The sequence below is a fragment of the Artibeus jamaicensis genome, unplaced genomic scaffold, assembly GCF_021234435.1.
Source record: "Artibeus jamaicensis isolate MK-2021 breed Jamaican fruit bat unplaced genomic scaffold, CSHL_Jam_final scaffold_1689, whole genome shotgun sequence".
NCBI classification, from domain to species: Eukaryota; Metazoa; Chordata; class Mammalia; order Chiroptera; family Phyllostomidae; genus Artibeus; species Artibeus jamaicensis.
The window spans coordinates 2,649,646-2,666,543 of NW_026522029.1; the positions used below are offsets into that span (position 1 = coordinate 2,649,646).

General features: G+C 47.0%; 1 protein-coding gene across 1 annotated transcript in view; it reads right to left on the reverse strand.

Moving 5' to 3' along the window:
* Window positions 1-5,447: 5,447 nt before the first annotated feature.
* Window positions 5,448-16,898, reverse strand: part of TTF2 (transcription termination factor 2) — a 40,696-nt gene continuing 29,245 nt past the window's right edge. Inside the window, exons 14-23 of the mRNA XM_037135116.2 lie at window positions 16,407-16,560; window positions 16,015-16,106; window positions 15,161-15,243; window positions 14,642-14,775; window positions 13,707-13,877; window positions 11,453-11,511; window positions 10,420-10,570; window positions 9,614-9,696; window positions 8,215-8,289; window positions 5,448-5,850 (exon numbers count right to left, since the gene is read on the reverse strand). Of these exons, the coding sequence (XP_036991011.2) occupies window positions 5,706-5,850; window positions 8,215-8,289; window positions 9,614-9,696; window positions 10,420-10,570; window positions 11,453-11,511; window positions 13,707-13,877; window positions 14,642-14,775; window positions 15,161-15,243; window positions 16,015-16,106; window positions 16,407-16,560 (1,147 nt within the window). The 3' untranslated portion in view covers window positions 5,448-5,705. The remainder of the gene's footprint in view (window positions 5,851-8,214; window positions 8,290-9,613; window positions 9,697-10,419; window positions 10,571-11,452; window positions 11,512-13,706; window positions 13,878-14,641; window positions 14,776-15,160; window positions 15,244-16,014; window positions 16,107-16,406; window positions 16,561-16,898) is intronic.

Consider the following 16,898-nt stretch of genomic DNA (forward strand, 5'->3'; position numbering starts at 1 on the left):
CAAAGTCAGTCCTTACATCAGCACATAAGACCCTGCATGACCTGCTCTTCTTTACTGTCCCCCATCCCCACCCATCACTCTGTTCCAGCCAAACTGGCCTGCCTGGCGCTCTTCAAACTCCCTATGTATTATCACTTGCAGCCATACCGCCCCTCCATCTGGAATGGTCTCACAGATACCCACGTGATTCACTCATTTTCTTCAGGTGTCTGTTCTGTGAAGCACCCTACTGGAGAGGTCCCTAAGTGCCCTGTGTAGAGTAGCAACCCTCCCCCCACCAGGGCTCTATGTGCCCTTACTTGGCTTCATCAGGTTGACTCCTAGATGTCACCATCTAGCATATATATTATTGTCTGTCCTTTTACACGAGACTGTAAGCTCTATGAAGGCAGAAATGTGGCATTTATTAACTACTACATACATTGTCCTTGGTGCATAGTCAAGGCTTAATATCTTGCCAAGTGAATAAAGATCTAATTGGTAGAATTTTTAGTTCGGATCTCCTTGGTATCTTCCTACAAGCCGGGCTTCCCTTCCCCCAAACCCCAATATTTGCTATTTAACAAAATCCCACTTAGAAAAAATCTTGGCCTTCTCTCAAAGCTACTGGATAAATTACATGTACCTTAGGGACCAGCCATGAATTTTCTAATGACCTCAGACATCTAGGGAATTGCTTGCCATGAAGAAGCTTATTGTATTGACATCATTCTACCCCACTTTTTTTTTTAGTGAGTCACATTTCAGAAATAAGGATAAAAAGCTTATCATTTATTTCAGCTGGAAAAAGATTTCAGTAATTGGATAACTCTACTGTAGATAACACTCCTATAAGATGCCTTTAAGCACCATCAGTGGCAACAGTTCCCTTACAAATAAGTCTGTGCAGGTGTTGGGGTTGGTGGTTGGTTGTTCCTCGGCCTCTGCTGCGGTGGAATATAAACTCAGTTTGATTTAACCGCCCCACCAGCTGAAGAGCCAGGCCGAGAGTGGCCTGCAGAGCCCAAGAGGAAGAAAAGAAGTCCGAGGGTTTAGGGATAGTCCCCAGTGTAACAGAGGGTTTCAGAAATCACCTCTGAGTTGTGAGCGCTGAAGCATCAACACGGTGCAGTGTTATGATGTAAGTTCTACCTCTGGTGTTAACAGGGAAGAAAAAAGGGCCGCAATTACAGTCTCCGTCCTCTGGGATGTGGTAGCAGGATAAACAGGTCGGCTGTCTCGGATGAACAAACATACACACCTACCGCCAGCCCACACTCACTTCTCTAATCTCTAAAACGCAGTAGCTGCTCAGCTTTACTCCACAGGATGTGTTACCTGTGTGTTAGGTCTGTCTCAGGTAAGAGGTGGTTAGGTGAAGTGAATGCAAATTAAACGCAGAATACAGGAAGAGGCATTTCTCTTTCGGCCTTGTTACTTTGCCTCTTGATTCTAATTCCTTCATCACTTCCTCAGAGAAGTCTTCCCTGGCCAGCTGGAAGCCCTGCCCCCCAGTGACACAGATCTCCATGTGGCACGTCACCACTGCCCCTTCACAGTCACACAGGAGGGGCTAAGGAGCACGTGTCTGCCCCCCCTTGACTGCAAGCTGCGGGAGGACAGGGATTGGTTAGGGTTTTATATTCTCAATGCCCAGCAGTGCCTGGCACATTTACTGTATATTTTTTAATTAATGCATAAATAATTAAGTAGTAAAAGTGTTCTCCCCATCTTTTCTTTCATATGTAATCTCCCCCTACACTCCGATTCAGCTAAGGGTTCTGGGAAAAAATGACTCAAGCTAGCAAAGACATGACATAGTGTAGCAGCGAGTCTGTGGCCCCGTCCTTCCCGAGGGGTTGGGCTTTGTCCCCTCTGGAATCCTGTGGTACTTTGTACTATAACCAACCCAAACTTCATTTCTGTTTATTAGAACATTTAAATCTAGGTTGTACACCTAGGAACTCTAAATTCCTACTTTATGACTGCAGGTATACTTCTTAATTCTTTTCCTAGGGCTAGAGGCTACACAGCAAACAGCACAAGATCCCACTTTGTAAACCCAGTTCTCTCAAGGCATTATGGTAGAGAGCACGATTTCAGATGACCAGAGAGAACACACTGAGCGCTGGTGTCCCCGTGGTCCTCCCATCAGTGCAGGAGAACCTGGCTTCACCCATGAGCCTTGCTGAAAGCCACTTCAATGGGCAGCAGAGAGAGAAAACCACCCCGGGTTCCCCTGTAGCCATTCCAAATCCCGACTGCTGGAGAAGTGGGCCATGTCCCACAAAGATACCGCTCTGCCTACGGGTGTCCACAGTGACCACATGACAACAAGAATAGGGGTGGGGGTGCGGGTAAAGGGTCGAGGTTCTATCCAGCCACAGCGGGCACAGTGAATGCCTGTTTTTGATCAGCTCTGCTGAAGACAAGTCCAACTGTAAACCTCTGAAGGCAATTCTGTCACATCAGAAACACCCAGTAAACCGGGTGCCCAGCAGTGACGTGCTTTGGTGGCAGACATTCACCACCTGGCTCTCAGCCACACCCACGCTGCTCTTTGACTCGCCTGTTCCCAGGCCTGGTCCCACATCAGTAGCACTGTTAGTAAGGTACGTCACACTTCACAAAGCACTTGTGCCCCATTCCATCTTTGCCCACGTCTGGAGAAGCGGGCAGGCGGATGAACAGGAACACCTGCAGCTGGGTCACCAAGGGGCCGGCCGGCACTGGCAGGACTCACCGGGCGGCACTGCAGTTAGGCCACTGCACTGGGGGACCAGCCCGCTGCTAGAGGGTAGGGTGTGCAGACCCACCTGGTCATGCCAGGACCTTACGGAACTGACTCCCGGTGACCGAAACAAACATGAGTCTGAGGCAGTCACCAGATTGCCACTTACATTAATTAATCCGAGAAAATTTCACCCCGGGGCTAGGATTTGAGGATGCACGTTGGGTATATTTCATGCCATCGGGGCAGTGCTTCCAACTTTCGCTGCGTCCGCCTCAAGTCAGCAGCATCTCACTGTTGGAGGAACACTTCCCAAGCCACTGGGAAGTCAGGTGGCTTACCCACAGCTGGCTTCGCTAGCTCAGCATCAGAGCAAGGAACACTGGAGACTGTCCACGATACCAGAAGGAATCTCAGTGTGGGTTACACTTGTCCATGGACTCTGAATACCGTAGGCTGTCATTCCCCCATCCACCTCCAAACTGAAAGCAAGAAGACTTGAACTTCAAGGTTAACATCTCCCCTCTCTCCAGTGCTTGGAGCAGACACCTCCAGGTTCATCTAACGCACCTTCCACCTGACGACCCACCGTCTATCCAGTCAAACGGTCACAGCGTGTGTATTTGGTTACTGAATTCCCGGTGGAGCACAGGGAGATATGTGCTAATCCACACACCTTACAGGTGAAATAATGGAGATGCGCAGGGAATCTGGAACTGGCCTCGTATCAGACAATCAGCAAACGGCACAGGCGGAGTTTGTACACTCTCACCGGCCTGGGAGGCGCCGCTTCTCAGGTGACGCCTCTGCCCTGTGTGGTGACCTCACAGCATAACCCCTGGAGGGTGATCGCACGCCTTCCATTGCCTGACTTTATCAGGAACCTCACTGCCAGGTGCTGAAAGCAAAGCCCACCTTAAAAATGTGAAAACCTGCCCTGGCAGAGTGGCTCGGCTGGTCAGAGCAGAGTATCGTCCCACACACCAAACGGTTGAGGGTTCGGTCCCTGGTCAGGGCACAAACATAGGCTGCAGGTTTAATCCCCATTGGGGGGTGTCTGGGAGGCAACCAATCAGTGATCAATGTTTCTCTTTCACATCAATGTTTTTCTCTCTCTCACCAAAAGAAAAGAAAGAAAGAAAAAAAATGCAATAAATATATACTCGGGTAAGGATGGAAAGAAAAAAAAAACATGGAAACCAAAGTGTGGAAAAATTAAGGATTTTTTTCTGGGTTACAGCCCAGCTGAGGTGAACGTGGAACTGGAGTGAAGTCTAAGTTCTACACTGAACCCTTCCTGCCAGGCTACGCTGTCCCCGACCACGCAGGTCCTGAGACGTTGTCCTTGGAAGGCATCTATGCTTACAACAGGTTCCAGTGCCGCAGTCCGTTCCATGATGGGTTAACACAGGATTTCGTTCCCTACTCCTGACTCAAAGGACGGTGACAGCTGTATCTCGGAAGAACTACAATGCTTTCTACCACAAGTCAGCAGAGTAAGCGTTCTGGAAACAACTGCTAACGGGAAGAAGGAAATCTGAATAGTTTCCCAAATTATAGAAGTCTCGAGAGTTTGTATTAGGTACTAACTGCTACATTAACAACCCCAAAATCTCAATGACTAAAAAAAATATTATTTCTTGACCATGTCATAGTCCAATGTGGGTAAGCTGGGATGAGGAGGGAGGCATGTATGGGGAGGGTTTTGTTCCCTTCAGGAACCAAAAGGGTCCACAGCCCAAAAACAGGGTAAGAACCCTAATCCTGAGGCTTTGGATTCTCTAGGGCCTTGGAATCGTCCATCAGGTCCTTTTTGTCCAGTGGGTCCATGAGAGAAGAAAGGGCCTGAGGAATCATTTGCAAAGTTTTAGAGGAAAGATGAACGACTTACATCACTTCTGTCCTCATCCCCTCAGTGCGAACTCAGTAACACGACCCAGGTAACTGCAGTAAGACGGGGACATGTAATCTCTCTGGGCGCCCAGCAAGAAAAGGAAATGCGGTTTAGTGACAACAGCATTATCCGTTATGCTGCCACCACACACGTTAGATTATACCAATGACAGTACCAACGCTACATGATACAATAGTACAAAGACTAAATGACACAACAGTGCTAAATGAAGCATTAATACTAAATGTTACAAATGCTGCAAATGGAAAAATACAAATATTATAAAAATGATAGATATATTAACTTGATACGAGCAGTACCTCATATGATAGCAATACGGAATGATGTAACACTGAATGATAAGACACCAGGTACTAAATGACATGAGGATGCAAACACTAAACATCTCTTTATGCACAAAGCACCTCCTCAATCTTAACCCTGACGGGGAGGAGTGCCCGGAAGTGAGAACACCGCAGAGGGATGGCCAAAGGGGTCCTCTCTCTGCTCAGCCCATAAACAGATGGCTGCAGCTTCACTGGCAGAGGAGACAAAGAGACCGGATGGAGCCCGTGTCAGAAAAGGTAAGGGCCCTAGGTCCCCCATCAGCTGAGAGGAAAAAGGAAACAGAGAGAAACATCGATGTGAGAGAATGATCAGTTGCCTCCCCCCACACTCCAACCAGAGATTGAACCCACCACCTAGGTATGTGCCCTGACTGGGAATCGAACCTCCAACCTTTAGGTATATGGGATGATGTTCCAACCAACTGAGCCACCTGGCCAGGATGGCAACAGTTTTTTTTATTGAAGCGTATGCACAACTCTTCCAGAGTGTTTTCCACAATTATCTGATACTAAAACAATTTTTTGAACCGAAGTCATTTATTGGTGTGTATGCCACTCACTAAATCAAGTTGAATAACATGACCAATGGAGCAGCTGGTTAACATAACCAATCCTCAATTCTGGAAATAAGAACACAGCTTCCTGTGAGGAGGGCGTAAGGCCTGATGGTGAAACGGGACACCATGGAGAGCTCAGAGGACCACGTCCACTACCCACCGACAGTGGCACCGCTCTGAGCTCTGTAAACGAAAATTTAGATGCCAAAGAGGACTTTGAGGTCAGCTAAGGTGAGCGTGGTGATGGATTCTCCAGATCCCGATAGAACCTGTTTGGCCAAATTTTTCTTTGTTTCTTGGAGCTGCAAGATCTTTTCTTCTACTGTTCCCTCACACACAAATCTAAAACACAGAGAAGCAAACAATCAGGAACCCAAAGCATGTCTAATAGAACATGTTCAAACTTTGACTATGCTTAGTTTTTCAATGAAGCTTCTTCCTTCACTGAAGCCTTCTTAGGTTTGGTTAAGAACTCTATGTTTCGGAGACCCAAACCAATGCTGACTACTGAGTACATGTCCATTAAAGATGATGCGGCTCAAGTCAACTTTTTTCTTTCTCAAGTTAAGGTAATTGAGAAATGCCAAAATAAGCAAAAGATATCCCTATCCAAAAAAATGTACAGATCCAACTTTCACACAAAAAACTCCATCTTGATAAGATCAGAAGACCCTAAAGCTTATCAAGTTTCTGCTAGGTATGTGTGCTGGTTTAAAAACAGAGTATCTTCTTTCTGGGCTAATTCATACTGAAAACAAGTTTTCCAAATTGAGGAAATGCCCCTGCTGTCATTTGACCACTTGTCCATTGTTGCTTAAAAATTCACTATATATGCCATGTGCTGTCTATGCTAAGTATAGGTAAAGAGAGATTCATACAGTCTTGCTCTCAAAGAGAACACAAGAGAGAACAATAAACAATAAAAATAACGCCCAGAAAGTGCAATAACAGAAATAGGTCCAGTGTGCAGAAGGAGCAAGGGGAACTCTGTCCGGAGTACTGGGGAGGCTCCACTGAAGAGTTAACTGTTACCGTGCAAGCTGGAGGGCGAGCAGGTTTGCCGGGTGGAGGGGGCGGGGCACCCAATGGAACGGGATTGTATGCAGAACCATGGCTGAGCTGTAACGCTTGGTATGTGGGACGGAGACCAGGCCACCCAGTCTGGCCAGGGCAGAAGTCAAAAGGATTCCACCAGCTGCACTGTCACAGCAGAAGCTCGAGAGGCTGTCGGGCCAGATCCCAAGGGGCTTTGCATATCATGCTAAGAAATGCAGATGTGAAAGAAGGAAGGGGCAGTGAGGCCGGGAGGGAAGGAAGTAAAATTAATGGATTTGGTGGTGGAAAGTGAGAAAGAGGGAGGAATCTAGCTTCTGGAGCTATGATTGCACAGTGACAGCCTTCACACGAACAAGGAATTCAGAAGAGTAAATAGCTATGAGGTGGTGGGAGGAAACAATTTCATTTGAGACATGTTGAACCCCTGGTATAACAGCAGTTACTACACAGTGAGTTCTCAATGGGTATGAGCTTCCAGACTTGAATGAGATGTGCCCGTGAGTGAATGAATGGCGGGTGAGTGTGTGGGCAGTCCGATTCAGACACTGAGCAGAGATTGGGTGTCTGCGTCTGCAGTTCAGGGGGTCTTGGAACTAACGATACAGATTTTGGAGTTAATGGAGTAGACAGGATTCTTAAGGAAGGTGCACCAAAGCGAGAGGAGGGCTAAAGACAGGAAAAGAAACAATGGCTGGGTTTGGCAACTTTTCAGATTCATTGCTCCTCTTAACAAGAGCAGTTTCAGTGGAACAACATGGATGAAGTCAGTTGGTCAAGGCTGAGGAATGAATGGGAGGTAAGTAAATAAAGACGGTGATTTCTAATCCTTCAGGAAACACAGCCCAAAAAAGAAAGGAGAAAAAGAGGCCCACAGCAGAGAAAGGACTGAAACATTAATGCTAAAGGCAGGTTTTGTTGTTTTTAAAGAGAAGAGGGGCCCAAAGAGAGGAATCATTTACGAAACTACTGGCTTGTGCTCTTCAAAAATGTCAGTGTCATAAAACACAAAAAAAGACTGAGCTATGGTTCCAGATGAAAGGGGACAAAAGAGTCGTGAGTCATAACAGAAAGCTATGCAGGATCTCGGGTTTTCTTTGCTCAGAAGGCCATCATTGAGATAAGAGGCAGAACAGCCGAGGTAGTCGTACTGTATCATTGTTAGCATCCTGACTTTGATACTTTTACTGTGGTTACATAAGAAAATGTCCTTATTTTTAGGACATGCACACTAAACTATTAACAGGTAAATAAGCATCGTGCCTGTAATTTATTCTCAAATGGCCCAGAAAAAGGTTTATACACACATACAGAAATTTTTTGTATCATTTTATAATATTTCTTAGATTCTTTTTGTATGTCTGGAATTATGTCAAAATAAAAGTCATAAGAGAGAGAAAGGGAGAGGGTCCTTTCAGGGGCTGCCTAGATTGAGACGACAAGCTTGCTCTTCTGCAAAGGCCAACTCCAAGGTCATCCTAAACTGCCTGTGTTCCCTTCCTCACTGTGAGTACCAACGAGGATGTGCCTTTGGGGCAACATCAGTCAAGTGATCACCAAATACTTTACCTTCTATTAAAACATCCCCCGGGGAAGACTCACACAAAAGCAGAATTTGGGGAGGGTCCTAGGACCTGGGCGACCTTTACTTACTTGTGAATGACAACATCCTTCTTCTGCCCGACTCGGTAAATCCGGTCACAAGCTTGATCTTCAAGTGAGGGATTCCTGGTGGAGAAGAGGCAAAGCTCAAAGGCACTGACAGCCGAGGCCAGGGGCGGCCAACTCCATGGGCAAATCCAGCCCACAGCCTGTCTTTGGTATGACTCTAGCTAAAAATGGCTCTTATGTTTTTAAAATTATAACAGACTCCTACAGTGAAGAATATGCAACAGAGACCTATGCAGCCTACAAAGCTTAAAATATCTAGAGAAAAAGTTTCAGATCCCTGTCCTAGGCTACACTGGCCTCAGAAAGTTAAGTGGCAGATACCTTCCTGCCTTCTGAGGAGAAACTGGGGTCACTGCTAATAGTAACTCAGCACCGCCATCAGTTCACGAGTGTAAGTGACAGAGGTGAAAACAACGTTCGAATTGGGCCACTAACGAGCTGGGTGATCGGGGCCAATCACCCGGCCCCCTCTACATTTCAGATGCTACCTGGAAACATGAGAGAGAGCTGCCTAATGGTCTAAGTGCCTTTCTCAACTTTCATATTCTGTGCTTCAACTAGGGAGATAACGTGTTCCCTTCTTTATAGATTCTCATTGTCAACTCCAAACTAGTCTCTCTCCTTACCACTTTAAAATCTTAGATAACATTTCTCCATTTTGTAAAACAGCCTAATTCCCCGTGTGCCTTCCTCACTCCCTGGTGTAGGGAAGTCCCAAGTGAGACCTGAACACATCCTCCAGGACGATGGTAACAGGCTGGCCTGCTTGTGCCCATCAGGGGCTGCCTGGACAGTCAGCCGATGTGCGGTAATCCCTGACCAGCACAACTGGAAAACTAAAGGCTGGGGCTAATTATGACACTTTACCCTAACACCACTCATTTATCTGACTTCCAGGAAAGGTGCTGTTACCTGGAGGGCAGAGGGCGCCGTGTGGGCTGTAGTCCCATCAGTTAGAAAATCCCTCCCCCTTTTCCTTTAGAGTAGCTGCCCCCTCTTTTCCAGGACTGAGAGTTCCCTGGACGTCAAAAAATATGTCTGAAAAATGGGCTTTTGAAGAGGTAGGACTGAGGGATGTAGCTCTTAACTGTGAGGAAAAGCCCTGCTCTCAGTTTCCATGGAAACAGATGTCAGAATAACCATAAGGTGAACGGACTATTTTCAGCAACACTGGAAGCCTTGCAGCACAGGAACTCAGGGCTGTCCACTGGCCCAACAGCCTGCTCAGATCTGCATCTGCACAGAGTGTGCACAGAGTGTGCACAGAGGTGTCCTCCTCACACAGAAAGAGCATGGTCAACACAGGGAGGCCCCACTGCCACTCCAGCCGGCCACTTCCCTGCTCTGCAGGGACAACTTGGGAGAAGTCCCAAGGGCTTACCAGTGCATATCCAGAAGAAAAAGGTGGTTTCCTCCAGTCAGATTCAGACCGACACCTCCGGCCAAAAGAGAGATTAGCATAACCTTCCAAACAAAGGAAGCACACCGTTAACTTCATAGAATTTGGTCTCCCGATCCGCCTCTCCTGCTGTCTCAGGTTCAAGCCCCAAATCAATGTAGATAAGGACTGTGTTCCCACCAAATTTCCTTCTGCGGTTGTAAAGGCAATAATTTGAAACTGTGAGGTGCCTCCCCTTTGAAAAAATTCTTACTTCACAGTTTCTGGGTGAGTGAATCTCAAGACACTGTGTGCCTGCCAACTATACAAATACTACTCACTCCAGAGGACTGGGCGTGGGTAGCTCAGTAAACTTTCCTCTAACCAGATGCTGTCTACGCCGTCAGTCGAGGCCCCCCCGCCCCCGCTATGCTCCTCCTGCCTACCACTTACTAATGCTTTCCAAGTTTCTTAACATCCATCATCAGATGCCTTTGTGCTTCCACCCCCACCCCCGAGGTCCGCGCATTTCTAAACCCCACCTGTTCTTCAAGGTTTGCCTCCTCCACAGAGATGCTCTCAATCCAAACCAGGTCCTCTTTCACCCTTTTAGCCCTCATATTTTATTCTCTTTAGAGTATTTGCATACTTTGATATGCACCCCATAAATGTCTAATACATTAAAAAAAACCTGGAGGGATCAAAGCTATGTATGAATATATTTCAACTGAGCTGCTACATTAGAATTCTCTGTACAACTGAGAAGAATTTGCTCCTAATTATATAACTCCGATGTGACCAGCTCCTACCTGAGGGCCCCTGGAGTTGTTAAACGCCTCTACCAAGTCCATTCTCTGTTTGGGGCTGACAGAGCCGTCGATGGTGGCGTAAGTCAGTCTGTGCCTCTTCAGGTGCAATGCCACGACCTTCAGCATGCTGGTCCACTGAGACACAATGACACTGGGAGGAGGGAATAAACAAATCACCACCCTCCAAACAGATTAAACTCATCTGCAAGGCATTAATGCCCCTATAATTCTTAACATTCGGTTGTCAAATGTGGATGAGGAAAGGCCTTTGGTTGCCCAAGGGGGAAAGGCACATTTGAAGACTGTAATGGAGATAAATAAATTGTGGCATTTTAAAAAAGATGATAATGCTCCCAGTGGTTTCCAGATCCAGCCTGTGATGGGCCTGGTGCTAACTGTAACCAGGACCAAGTAGGGGCTGGACTACCCTCGGCACCGCAGCCTCCGGCTACCTGGGCGTCTGGTGTTCATGCAGAGGCGCCCTTGGTCCTGCAGAGGAGGGATGCAGGCCGCCACCCTTTGCTATCATATGAAAGAGTGACCAGGACTTCTCAACTCCTCTATCCAGCCCCTCCATGCTGTTTAATTAGAGTTTTAAGATTTTAGATTAAACTTTACATATGCAAACAGATGTGTAACATACATGTTAGTGGTCACAAACAACAAATGGACCTCCTGACACCCCTCCCCCTCCCCTTAAGAATTCCCCAGCTCAGCGGGGGCCCCTGTCTGCCCACACAGCTCTCCCACCTTTTGCTTCTGTTACTCCCTTGCTTTCTGTGGGTGCTTTTTAAAAAACACTTCTCCAGAGGCTTAGCTTACTCTGACCCCCTAGGGATTTCCTTTCCAGTCGGGGCCACAAACACTTTAATTAGGAATCATAGGGAAGTTGTGCTATGACCTCAGGGCTTTCTGTGGGGCGGGACTCAAGGTCCCTGGTAGAAAAAGCTAAGATTTATAACTATCAGCAACACCAGGTTTCTTCCTTAGGTATATCACAAGCAATACTTGGATAATAAAGTAACACATTTACCTCTTTTGGGACCCTGAATCTCTTCGGATCACCTCCAATTCTGCCAACAGGGATGAAATCTGGAAAAGGTTATATTAACATATGCAGGTTTAAGCACTTTTCTCCACGCTCCCTCACCTGATCACCGAAGCAGAATCCTGGATGGTAAAATCCTCTCTGCTTCTGGTCTGAACCCTCTGCCACCAGAGAGCTACTTCTGAAGGGTCTGTCGCTTTCCTCTGCTGGCTCAAGCCCCTGGAGTAGCTTCCCCTGAGGATAAGAGCCAAGCTCCTCCCAACGATCCTGGCAGCTCCGGCCGCTCTCTGCTTACGCCTCCAGCTTCGTCTCTCACTACGCCCTCCTCAAACGACACTGCAGTCACACCGAAAGTCCTCCTCCACTGAGCCATGCTTTGTCTCATCTTTGCGCATTCTGTTTCCCCTGCCTAGGACACCCTTACATGTCAACTCAATGTCACTTCCTGGGTGTCCTCCCCAGCCCCTGAGTGTGGGTTAGCTGCCCTCTGCCCACATGCCACCGCAGCATGGCATTTCCGTCATCACGGTCTTCTCACTGTGGATTAGATGCGTATTTAATCATCTGCTTTCACGACTTGGGATGCTCCAAGGTGGCAGAATCTGGTTCACTGCTGTGCACCTGGCACCTAGCACATTATTAGACCACACAAGGTACCACCCTAGCATTTGTAGAAGGAGAAGATGAAAGGTTTACCCTGCTGAAGGCCTGCTCCAAATGTTGAACAAGAGGACGTGTCCAGGCTGAGGGACCCTTGCTAAAGCTTCCAAACTACTCTCCGGAGATTAATGAAACCCCTCGGGGTCACAGGAGTCAGTCAGCAAGAACATGTGGGCATGACACTGGACAGCAGCTGAGTTCGCTCTCCCGACTGCTAGTGTGAGGGACCTTTCAAAAGCCTCGTAAGGGCCCTGGAGTTCACCCCCAGAACAGTGGAGGAGGAAGAAAATTGGACTAGGAATCCGAAGGTGAAGAAAGTTCTCTGCCGGCACATGACTGTATCACTTCAGAATTCCCATGAACAGTTCAGACTCCTCAGTGGGAAAACGGGGCTGAGCCAGATGAACTCAGAGGGGCCCTCAGACCTGACCGTGCGCACTGCTGCCACGGCGGTCACCTGCAGAGCCCCACGCGTGCCGCTGCTTCCCAGTCTGAACAAAAGGGCGGGTGGCCGGGCAGCAGGTGTGGCACGGGACTGTCCCAGTTTGAATCAGTAGGAAGAAAAAAAGCAGGCACGTGAAGTGTGTGATGTCTTGCCAACTCAGGGTTCTGGGGAATGCTGTGACTGCCACAAGAAAGAGATGGTGATGAGTATTTGGAGAAAACTGTCACAGGAAAGCGGATTCATGGCCTGTGTTACTGGGCCACACTCCAGTAACATTCTGCCTGAGCTCAGGTTTACGTCACCAGAGAAAGCTTCTTTCCCCTCATAAAACAACCTCAAGTGGTGTGAACTATTATTAATGGTTTCATGCTAAAAAGCCTTGTGAATAAACATCACCTGAGTATTAGACAAGGCACACGAATTATTAGGAATATAAGTTTTAACCCAACAGCTAACTTGGAAGGCATCAGGACAGAAAGTCCGGCCACATATGGTGCTCTTCTTATGTTTCTCTCTGCTGTTAGTGGTTAAGACTAGACAAATATTTTTAAAATTTAATAAAAAGTATTCTAAAGTAACACCATTCCCTTGGCAGTGACCTCCTTTCTAGTCCCTTCTTTAAACACAGCCTTTGGAGAGAGGTGGGGGCTGAGAAGGGCTCTGAGATGAAAGGCTGGACTCCCGTTGCAGCCCGAACCAGCCCCAGTGAAAGGGGAACAGAGGGACTAACGAGGGCAGCAGGCTGTGCAGGAAACACTCCTGTAGACAGAAGCCTTTCATCGTGCAAACAGTTGGCACCCAGATGCACTCGGCCAGCTCCAGGGTCCAGCCCCTGCCGTGCAACTTCAAAGCTTCCCGGAAACAGATCCCTGGCCGCTCTGCCCTGCGGCTAGCACACACCCGAGAGGCTCCTTTCCCAGTGACCCAGGACGGAAAATCTGCTCAAGCCAGGGCTGGCCCAGACCACCCCCTGAACGGCCACTATGTAAAAACAAAATTCGAATTTAAGAGTGAAGGGATAGCTGGACCAGCCACAGTCGAACAGTCCCGGCTCTGCCATCCAACGGCTGTTCCCGCTTGGACACACATGTCAGGAGCCCCGGTCCTTCCTGCAGGACAGAGGTGCCACAGTACCTTGGTGCTCTCTCTCGTATTTTCAAAAAGCTCCGCGCTGAAGCACTCGCCATTGAGGGAGACAGTGGAAGACAACTCTGAGCTCTGGACTTCGGACAAGGTCAAAGCACCAAGCTGCTCCTCCAGGGAAAGGAGCAGGCCTTCGCCCTTCAATTCTGTCGGGTCCAGGGCCTGCGCGGAGGACAGACAGGGGACGGGGACAGGAGGACACTTGAGGCAGCAAGCCGTCCAGTGAAGCGCTGACCGTGAACACTCCACACCGCGCAGTGCCTTCATATTTATCATCAGTATCTCCTCAGGGAAACTGATGAACATGCAATCTCGTAAGTTTGTTCAACAGATTACAGATAAATCAAATGATGGAACTTCTTAGGGACATGCCAGGCAGATTGCATGATCATTCTTTTCCCCCAGCTGGGACAGAACAGTAAATTAAGCTATTGATAATCAAGATACACTACAACTCCTCGAAAGAACAGAAAAATCCTCGATAATGGATGTGCCTCTCTCCAATGTAAAGGCAACTTTCCCAATTGTATAAATACTTGAGTTTTCATACATTGGACTTAAAAGCCCTAACACTGCCTGAGGGCAGAAAAAAAAGTAACTAAATTACCTTTATAACATCTTAAAATACCAAAGTATTCATAAATGGTTTTCTTTTTCACACAATGCCATTTTCCATTCTTTTTTTAAAAAAGCTTATTTAAAACAAAACAAACAATAGAAACTGTTCTCAACATGATGGGCACTATCAAGATCAATAAAGATGAATATAAAACAAAGTAAAATCAGTAGGCACCCGCTTTTCTGCCACCCCAAGAACCGCAGCCAAACACCCACCCAACCCCATTTCCCATGACCCAGCAGACGGGACCCCCCAAAACGGAGCCCCCAGCAGTGCCTCTGAGTACAAAGCTAAAGGCTGTCCTTACCGACTTCAGCAAAGACAGGTGACAGCAGCACTGGCGGAGTCTCAGCAGCTGGGACAGGATGTGGACAGTGCTGGCCTGCTGCAAGTCGGTGGCCACAGAGCGTCCAGCCGCACTGGGCCCAAACTCCTGCGCCACTTCAGGGAGAAAAACGAACCACAGGAAACAGTGAGGGTGTGAAGGAGAGAAACATGGGGACGAACTGAGAGCTAAATGATGCTCTTTTCAAATAGTTTGGTCTGAGGTTCAGTGACATACTCCTATTTCAAACAAACCAAATGAAATGCTGGTTCTTTAGAAGCCTACTTGTATTTAATTGAGCAGATTGTGAAAGTGACTTAAAGAGCAGCTTAGATCACCAGGACTGATGCTTACAGATCAGTACGTTATATATTAGTTTGAGGTTCCTAGCTGAGGTCAAGTCTCTGATACCAAGAATTCACAGCCTCCCGTTGTGGTAATTTTATGAATCGAATGCACCTTTTCATTAGTTACATGTGTTTATGAGTGTCCGCTGCTTACCTCTACTGAATGGGTTGTCAGGGCTTCGTCCAGATTGGCTGTCCCCACTTTTCTGTCTTTTTAGATAGGAATGCAGAGCTGACCTGCCTCAGATCAAAAAAGAAAATGCACATATAATGTTCGCCACAAACAGGTTTACAATGGCCACTGCTTCACTGTGCTTGCAGCAGGACTTTGAAAAATGATAAAAGTGAACTTGCTAAACCACTCAGGCTTGTAACGAGCATTGGCCAAAGGTTACAAAAAACAACTCTAAAAAACAAATCATTGAAAAATTACTAATAAATAATTGATATATTAATACAAAATGATATGTTTACTAATATGCAATGTACTGATGTGTTGATATTACTAGTATAACATAATATTACTTATATTGATGAATATTAGTAAATATAAGATATATAAAGAGAAAAGCCATATTTATGCTGGAAGTGAGAGGTAGTGGGAGAATAAATCTGGAATTCAGGGAAGACGAGTTTTAGAGAAAGTACAAAGACCAGATGATAAGAAGGATCATGGAGCAGTTTTTTTTAAAGTCCCAATGAGATGCTGAATAACAGGTCAAAGATCAAAGAAATGTAATTTTCCAATAGTCCAGAGAGGACCAGATGACTGGCATTTCTGTGCAAGGAAGCCATTGAAGGGCAGGTTCGAAAGCCTTCAACAGGTAAATGAGACAAAGGTGAGTGGGCGGGGGGAAAGGGGCAAGAAAGGAGAGTATAAAACCGGGAACGCGGGTATCCACCTGCCCGAAGATTCCCTAAACACCGTTCAGAAAAGCCGGACTCACTGCCAAGCAAGGACAGAAAAACAACAGTACATGTGAGGAGGCGCTTCCTCGTGGCACACACCTTGACCTTGTAAAAAGGACACTGTAAACAGTCTCTTCATCTTCAGAAAGCTTTAAATGGTGCAACTGGAATACGCGCTGGGGCAGCATCACCTTGGCAAAGTAAAGGAGGAAAAGAGCAGCTGGGATGAAGTCACACAAAGTAACTGAATATTACAGAGTAAGTCCCAGAGTTGTCACTGGAAATCTAGTCAAGCCTGGAGAGCAGCTTGCGCCCTTCCCTAAACACAGGACTGCTGTGACCCAGGCACAGGACAGCAACCCCAGGGCCTCCACACAGGAAAACGGGGGGCTAGAGGCTCCCGAGGCAGAGCAGATGGCTGTTCAACCCAGGACAAGGACAGGGTCGCCATCCGTGCCGCCTCCCCCACGGACACACAGACATGTGGTTACCAAGGGCTTGCCGGCTGAGTCCAGCTGGTCTTTTGTTCTCCGTAGCAAAAGGCTCCTGGTTAAAATGCTTAACCGTTCACCTCCTTTCTTTGAACCGTTGTCAACCTGGCTCTTCCACAGATTGAAATCATCAAATGGAGAACAACGGAGAAACCTTTTTTGTTGGGGAAGGAGGACAGAGAGTAGGAAAGGAGAAGTAGGGGAGGATGGAGTAAAAGGTTCAAAGAAAGATGTCAGATAAAAAACAAATCAGGTTTTCTGTTACGTCTGTCATCCCATCATTTTATAAAGTGAGTTTCATAGCAAAGCTCTGCTAACCAGATCAAAAGGACCCAGGTCAATAACGAAAACTGCAATATAAAAATGTGAATTTCCCCATTAACAATGTCTGTGTCATCACAACAGGACATACGACCAATAGCTAGAATTTATTCCTGAAGCTTCAAAGGCTAGCAAAGAAATTCCATATCCTCTTATGAGCTGACTTTAATA